Consider the following 8,337-nt stretch of genomic DNA (forward strand, 5'->3'; position numbering starts at 1 on the left):
AGGCGCTCAGAGCCACACAAGCAGCACCAGCGTTCCCGTGAGCAGCTGTGGGCACTTGTGGACCCCAAACAACTGCTGCTTCTGCTGAAGCAGCTGCCACTTCCGCAGCAGCAGCTGTTGCTCCTGCTGCAACCAGACCTGCTACTGCTGCTGATGACAGCCGATGCAGTAACGTTTCGCACCGCAGGAGTTCGTGGTGTGAAAGTGCAAACGAAACAACGATTTAAAAGCTGTGGAGCCCCTCGATCTCTTCTGCTGCTGCTGCTTTGTGCTGCTGCGAGAGAAAGGCCCCTCCGCTGTTACCCTGCTGTTTTGCAGCCGTCGCTGCTAGGTCAGTTGCAGCAGCTGGCGCTGCTGCAACTGGCTCTTGCCAACACGCATAGCTTCCCTCATTAACGAGAGTCCACAGTTGCTGATGTCTCCCGGACAAGGGCTCCTGGAAACGCCGTACACTACAGTCGTTCCTGCTACTGCTGTTGCTGCTGCTTCCTCAGGAGCTGCCTGAGAGGCCATGTTGCAGCTGCTGCACCCCCTTCAGCATTCTGTTGAGTTCTTGCTGTTGGCGTAAGAACTCCTGTTTTCTCTCCTGCATCTCTTGCACGTGGCGTCGCATCTGTTGCTGCTGCTGCTCCAGCTGTTGCTGTTGCTGTTGCTGCTCCAGTTGCTGCTGATGTTGCATCGCCGCAGCATCTGGCATCCAAGAAACCGGTCCACTTACACCTCCCCAATCTGCATGCCAGTATAGCAGCCACAACACAAACCGGAAAAAACCCTTGAGACAACGCAGCAAATACTTGTAGGCTAGCACATGCACTGTGGTGAGCAAAATGTGAAAACAAACATTGGTAGTACTGCGAAATCGCTGGGAAGGGCTTGGAAGAGGTGCGCCACTACATACGCCGTTGGCCACATCCTTACAGGTCGCTGTACTGGCTGATTTGATACCCGTTTAGCTCAAAAACTAACCCAGCAAATCATGGAGCCTCACCTCCTGCAGCAGAGACGGACTGTGTGTCCGTTTCTGCAGGGTTGGCAGTGACGCGGGTGCCTGCAATTTGGTGAAGGCCATCCGACCTCTTATCAGAGGAGGAACCACAAGCTGTCCCTGTCGAATCGTGGGGCTTCCTTGGCAGCAGCTCTACGCACGACGATGGAAGCTGCTGCTGCTGTTGCTGCTGCGGCTGCGGCGCATCAGCTGACTCTGTTACAGCTGACGCCTGAAAGCCACGAACCATCCATTCCACTCCCGCTGCTTCTGGCCGCAAACCCGTCGTCCCACTGCTGCTGCTGCTGCTGCTACTGTTGCTGCCAATAGGAGGGAAGGCGGGAACAGATCGGCCATCCCAGCAGTCCCGACCTGCACTGAAGTACTGGGGATCACTTGCTCCAGGGTAGCCCATCAGCATTCTCGCAGCGGAGACAGCGGCCGCAGCAGCTGCTGCCGCTGTTGCTGTGCCTGCCCTGCCGCTGCTGCTGCTTGCTGCGGTCACAGCTGCGCTGCTGCAGCCGGTGTTTGTTCCAGCGCTGCACGCACCCACCCTCAAAAAGAAACAGGGCATGAGGGCGTATACTGCACAGTGGAACTCCTTAAGAGCTCTTTACTGGTAACTTCACAAAGCTTGAACAAAGGCGGCAACAACAGCAGGAACAAGAAACACAGCAGCAATCACAACAAGATATGACACTTACACGGTGCCCAGGATGCCTCCGGTTGACTGGGCGGTCTTCGTGCTGTTATCTCCATCGACATGACGCCCAAGCCCACCCACGATCAGCTGCGGCTGGTGCTGCATGTGTTGCAGTTGCTGATGCTGTTGCTGCAGCTGTTGCAGCTGTTGTTGCTGCTGCAGCTGTTGCTGAAGCAACTGCTGTTGCTGTAAAGTGTACAAGTCACTGCTCGGGTCCACAGGGCCACCGCTGGGGGGTAACACCACTGGCCCTGAACCGTAGAGATGCTGTTGCTCCTGCTGCATCTGTTGCAGCTGCTGCTGCTGCAGCTGCTGTTGGTGCTGCTGCAGCGCGTACGGGGATGACACCCCGATCACGGGAGGAGACTGGGCATAGCCCGTCGCCGAGCTGTACATACATCCCCCACCACCAGCTCCTGACGCGACAGATCCGTGAACCTCTTCGGGCCGACGGCCGCTGCAGCCAAAGAAAATCAGCAACCGTAAGAGAACGCTCTTTGTCGTTGCTTCGAAAGGATGGAGGCTGCTGCTCGTGCCGCTGGCGTCGCTGCTGCCTACATCGGGGCTGCCTACCATAGAGGATTGGGACCAACAGTGAGCTCGGCTGCCGAGTGACCGGAGGGCAATGACAGGAGAGGCGCATCCAAATCAGGCCTCGAAACGTGCATGTTTTTACGCTGCAGCAACCAAAAATACCGTGCAAACAATCCTACAAGCTTTACTGAGGCTCAAGCACATCAGACCCAGGAAATGCAAGCTGGTTACTGACTTCGTTCCATTGAGCCCAACACTAGTATAGATTGCTGCCCAGGCGCCTGACCAGCAGTCGCTGCCACCAGTTTCGTGGCATCTACAACAACAGGCTGCGCCCTGCGGCAGCTGCCACCATCATACTTAGGACTGACCATCTCGCAGTAAGCTATTTCATCTTCCGGAGTTCGCATGCGGAGCCAGGGATGGTCCAGCATCTGTTTTGCACCTTGGCGCTTCAGCGGGTCTGCGGCCAGCATCGGCACCAAGAAATCCGAGAGGGATACAGCCTCAGCCTCGCCCATATGGTACCTACGGCAAGAGATAAGCAGATATTCGTCCGCATATGTAGGGAGACACATTGCCCAGAAGATCCCGCAGCATACAGTCGCAAGTGCACACGCTCCGTCAACAGCCCAGTTACCCCTCAACACTAGACAACGCAGCTTACACACGATGCTTAAACTTAACACAATGAAAGCCGCACTTACTTTTCCCTCAAAACAGCCACAAGAGGCCAAAACCGCAGGTCGTCAATTCGCCGTAACTCCGTTGAGCGTTCGCGGAAGAAGCGCTGCAAAGACAGTCAAGCCCTACGCCATCGACCATACCTCTTACCCCTTACGCCTGAGCCATACGGCTTTGTTTTGCATCCCTTTCCGTACTGCTGAATCTGAGTGTTACCAACGCCCTTACATGTGAATGCCGGCCGCGCGACACGAAGTTGAGCGTCATAGGCCCCACAAGTTCAATGATCTGCCCACACAAAAGACACAGAGTCTGAATCATCGCCCTCTATATAGCTAATTCCTCTGCGTATTTAATAACTTTTGTTTTGCTCCTGGTGATTCACTGGATGGAACTAAAAAGACTATGACAGGAGCACTGCAACTAGTGTTGCCCTAGCCGCAAGTGATGCTGCTCGGTTCCAAACTCGCTGTTTGCCGCCCCTTTGCTGTTATTGCAGCTTCCAGTATAACACCAAGAGAAACGTACGAGGGCCAGATGGTCTTCATCTCTGTCAAAGTCGCCAGTACTCTTTGGATCGAAGAGGTAATCCCCAGTCACCAACTCAAACACCATGCATGCGAAACTCCACACGTCAGCTGTGCAGTCATATCCAGCCCGAATGATCACCTGCGAATCGAGGAAAAACATCAGCAGCAGCCGAAAACTAGCAAGAGCAATAGCCATAGCAGCATCAAATTCTGCAAAGAAACGATCTACAATGGAGCACGCAGATGAATGCCTGCGCAACACCAGTGCTTCTACGCACGGTGCAACAAGACGAACCTCCGGGGAACGGTACTGTCGCGTCTGTATGTCATCAGTGAAGTGCTCCTGGGCCCAGCAAGCATTCCCCAAATCACACAGCTTATACACTGCGCTTGGATGCTCGAAGGCGAACGAGCTTGGCGGCAATGGCCTGTGTGAGCGACGACAGAAAACACATCAACGCGTTTATCGATAGCAAAAAGGCAACAATACGTACACACAGTGCACCTTCAGGCCTACGTAGGCATGAACATAATACATCTAGAAGGGCTCAAATAGTTCGTGGTTGACTGGCAGAGCCTGCAGCAACATTGGCCGCACAAAAGTAGTCAGATACCACCAAAGGAACTAAAAGGGGTGGTTTGATGAACTGACTTGATGCAGATGGGCCCCTCTGAAGTCTGAACAATAGTCATGTCTTCCTCGGCTTGTTGGTCGTTTTCTAGCTTGATATAAGGCCCGTAGAGCAAATGGCCGTGTGCATCTCGCTTGTCGGTTGTGCGCGCCGCCTCCTTCAGTCTCTGGTTGTACAGTCTATCTGCTGCGGGGTGCAGTAGCAACTCATCATGCAGCAGCGGCAAACGACTCTTGGCAGCGTCCGCTTCCTCAGCCTCATCACCTGAAGCGCCCTGCGGCCTTTCCTTGGGGAGCCAGTAGAGGATGCGACCTCCCGTCTTGGGGCAGCAGTATGCCGACTGTGGCTGGTACTGTGAGTATCCCACGTAGTTGTAAACGTGTCTGTGTCCCACACAGGCCACAATTCCGGCTGCCAGCTTGCTGATGCTGTTTAGAGCCAAAGTCAATCTCTGTTCTTTCTGCTGCCTGTCTGTCCCCCACCAACCCCTAGACCATCTCCTGTGCTTACCTCTGGAGTGAGCCCTGAAGAGCATGGATCTCGTCCTTGTACGATGTCAAAAGAGAAGGGTCGGAGCGACTCGGTTTAAGCATGTGCTTGACATACGGCACATACACCGCCTCCCGCTCCTGCTGCTGCCCTGCTGTGTTGTTGCCAGCTGCCTCTGCTGCAGCCCCGATCGTCCCAGCAGATGCTGGCGCAGCGCCTGCGGGTGCTGCTGTCCCTGCTGCTGCTGCTTCCCGCTGGTGCTTTTCCGTCTCGTCGTCCTCCTCTTCTCCCTCCTCTTCAGAATGGGCGGCTTCCTCCTCGCCTGCAGCTGCAGCAGCCGCTGCAGCCGCGGCTGCAGCTTTCTTTTTCAGGCGCTGCTGTTTTCGTTTTTCTGTAAAAAGAACAAACAAAGACAGCGACGACTTAGTACGATAGGATGAGGGAACAACCACCTCTGATCTAAAAATTCCCGTTATTCTTGCGTACTCTTTTTCCTGAGCCTTTTGCGCATTTCAGCAGTGAGACCCTCAACTTCCTGTTGCTCTTGCTGCTGCCCTGCTGCTGGCGGCGCGACAAGGGGGTTTGGAGGTGGCAGCGGATACGCCGAGACGCAGACATTCTCGGGCTTCAAGTCTGTGTGAATGATCCCACACACGTCGTGGAGGTAATGCAGCCCGTGAAGGATGTCATGCGCTATGCGGCGAACCAGTGGAAGCGGCAAGCCCCTAAAGTTGTAGCGCTTAATAAGAGACAACAAATTCGGGCCTGAACGTAACCAAAAAACACGAAACGTAAGCTTCAAACCCCGGTACACCTGGCACTCCTGCCGCCGTGGAAGTCTGCAAAAAAGACTGTACAAACGGAAAGATGGAGAGCGCTGACTGCATATTCTCCTTAAAGTTCAGGTCACGAGCTCAGAAGGAGCGACGTACCGAGCATCTCAAAGACAAGACACATATGCTTGCCATTTGGCCCCGTGTGCTGGAACTGCTCCTTGAACAAAACCACTGGGGGCAATGGCAGCTTCCGCGGTGCCTCGTAAGGTATGCCTGCTGCTTCGTGTCGCTCACGGATGGCGCTCTATAAACAGTAACAAACCAACTCAAATCCGTGTGATGTTCCCAAAACCCAGCCCGTGATTTCCAGAATGCCTCGATATACTGAGGCGGCAGCGCTTGTGGTAACGAAAATCCCAGACCAAAGCACTGCCCCTATAAAGATTGGTCGAACCGAAGCCCCTAACGCTTGTTCTGCCGGGGCCCGGTAGCTTACGGAGAAAGACTTGGCTGCTTCCCTCCAGAAGGGATGGCGCATGCCGTCCTTGACCTTAGTGAGGAGCTGCACTTCATCTGCTGCCGCCTCAGTGTAGTGCCGGGCGCTCTTCTGAAACTTCAAAGCGACAAACTCGAGAGGTACCGCTCTGCGCAATAAGGCAACACATATAGTGGTGCAATGTTCGTCCACTCGAAAAAAGCCCGCAGCTGCCATTGTCCACGCTGAAGCTAATGTGGCTTGCTCACTTGAGGTCTGTAGCCAGCCACACGGTGGAGAAGTGCCCCCAACCAAGCTTGGCTTCGATGCGGTATCTGTTAGCGTAGATTTCGCCCACAGACACCGGGTGGTAGCCACCCCTCCTGTACTCCCTGTGATCTTCATCATCGCTCTCAGTGAAATACACGTCACTGTCTGCAGATGGATCGGTTCCTTCGGCAGCAGCCTCTTCATCCGGAGCCCCACCGCCATTGCCTGCAGCCGACCTCCTACTGCCCCCATGACGGCTGCCCTGCTGCTCTGCCCGAGCGTCACCGCCGGCGCTACTAGTGCTGCTGAGACTCCGGCTCCGGCTCCGGCTGCGGCTGCGGCTGCGGCTGCTCGGCTGATGCAATGAGGAGTACGGGGAGGCAAGTTGACCTTCTGGCCCCTCCACGGGGTCCCTGCCCTCGTAGGCAGGTGACGCCCAAGAGGCTCCCTGGGGAGACTCAACAAAGGTTCTACCCTGTATTTCCGCGCTGTCTCCGCGCCTCGGCGGCATCACGGCGCTAGAGGAAGAGTCGAGGCTGGCCGTGTCTGTCCAGCCGCTGCTGCTGCTCTGCTCTCGCGATGCTGCTGCTGCGGCAGCGGCAGCAGCGGCGGCTGCAATACCATCTGCTGCCGCTGCTGCTGCTGGTTGCGCCATCCCCCAGCAACTGCTTCTGCTGCTGAACGGCTGAACAAACTGTCGCTGCTGCTTGCCTAAGTTCCAGTGCCGAACATAGCCTGCTCAACCGACTCTTCGGGCGCAATCGCCCCAGAAAAATCGAAGGAATACCCACGAGCCTCGACTGATGCACACAAGAGGACTCCAAGGGCCTACTGCAGCAGCTAGCACCAACTCCTGCTGCAATCGCCGTGGCAGCTGCTGCTATAGATGATCTCCGACACTTCCGAACCTGTCGCAAGCACCAAAGCTGCTGCTGCCGTAGCTTTTGGAAATGAGGCTTTGAATGCTGCTCTTGAGGGGACAAGGCGGCCCACAAGTGTGTGGTGACTCAGCACCTCGCCCTACAGAGATAAAAGATAGATGTTCCGAGGCAACCCTGCATGCACGGCTGCTTTGTTGGTAAGCTCGTGCTTCTGCTGGCTGCTGCTTCCGCTGCTGCTAATAGCGACACGCTGCTGCAGCTGTTCGCGCCGCTAGTGCGGAGACTGAAAAACTCGGTCGAACACGCAGAGAGCACGGACCAACGCCATCTATGGCTTTCACCGACATAGTGCAGCGTCCCTGTGAACTTGAAGCATGACAGCCGCTGCTGCTACTCCTGCTGTTTGTGTTTTTGGAAGCCGGCCCTTGCCGCGACTGTAGCTGCGCCGTAGCCCAACGCGGCCCCTAGAGCCGACGAACACGGAAGCACGAAAGTTACGTCGGCTGTACACTGTGGTGGTGGCTGCGGACGGACACCAGAAACACGCCGGCGCAAGAAGCGGATGGTGCGCTGCCGCAACGTGGCTGGTCGGCCCTTGCTACCAAGAGAAAGCAGTTGCTTCGGGTGTAACAGCCACAAATCAACAGCAGAAAGGCAAGATGCAGCTGATGGCGCAAGCTGCAGCGGCGTGAAGCACGCAGCCTCGACAGCTCATGCGGACCAAGAGCGACAGTGTGGCAGGCGACAGTGGTGACAAGCGGTACCCCTCGCAGCAGTTGCAAAGGGCACTAAAAACGCGGGAACCAAACCTTCCCTACGGTGTACCCACAGATGGAAACAGCGCCTCCCAGAAACGCCCCTCTGCTACAGCCAGCGGCCTCTGCGGAACTCTAGCGCAAGAGCCCCCCGTAACTGCGGCCGCTGCGGTTGCTTTTGCTGCTGTTGCTTCTGCTAGTATGCCGCAAAACATACAGATCTGGCTCTGTCTGGAGCCGCAGAGGAGCAGCAAACTAGAGCGTCGTGTGGCGCCACAGCCCGGCTGCCGCTGCTGCCGGGCGACAGCAGCACTACTCGCTGCTGCTCCTGCTCCTTGGCAGTCTGTTAAGGGCCGCAAGCAGTAAAGCAGACAGCAAGGAAACCGGATATGACTTGGTCCTGCTGCTGCTACCGTTGCTGCTGCAGCCCCTGCTGCAGCGCGCAGCGGCTGCTGCTGCTGGCGGTGGGTGCCAGCAGCCGCAGTAGCCGTGACAGCAAGAAGGGATTGGTCTTTAAATTCACATTGCCTTGTCTCTTCAGTATCTTAATTGATCTTCGTTTGGTTGCGAGCCCTGAATCTTGAGCCCTGGCTCACTAGACAGCCAGTGCTCCGCGTTCCCTA

At 56.0% G+C, this 8,337-nt stretch overlaps 1 protein-coding gene across 1 annotated transcript; it reads right to left on the reverse strand.

The window, feature by feature from the left end:
- Nucleotides 1–490: 490 nt before the first annotated feature.
- On the reverse strand, nucleotides 491–6,733 carry ENH_00008070 (CMCG kinase (incomplete catalytic triad), putative; the record flags this gene model as incomplete). Its single annotated transcript, XM_013578631.1, has 15 exons — nucleotides 491–729; nucleotides 989–1,524; nucleotides 1,690–2,145; nucleotides 2,262–2,365; nucleotides 2,594–2,750; nucleotides 2,930–3,012; nucleotides 3,135–3,194; nucleotides 3,435–3,575; nucleotides 3,732–3,864; nucleotides 4,089–4,451; nucleotides 4,579–4,948; nucleotides 5,044–5,322; nucleotides 5,490–5,637; nucleotides 5,830–5,977; nucleotides 6,078–6,733. 15 exons carry the CDS (start codon nucleotides 6,731–6,733, stop codon nucleotides 491–493), a joined length of 3,873 nt encoding a protein of 1,290 aa, XP_013434085.1.
- Between the last annotated feature and the right edge of the window lie 1,604 nt (nucleotides 6,734–8,337).

This window comes from Eimeria necatrix, genomic scaffold, assembly GCF_000499385.1.
Source record: "Eimeria necatrix Houghton genomic scaffold, Enh_scaff122, whole genome shotgun sequence".
NCBI classification, from domain to species: domain Eukaryota; phylum Apicomplexa; class Conoidasida; order Eucoccidiorida; family Eimeriidae; genus Eimeria; species Eimeria necatrix.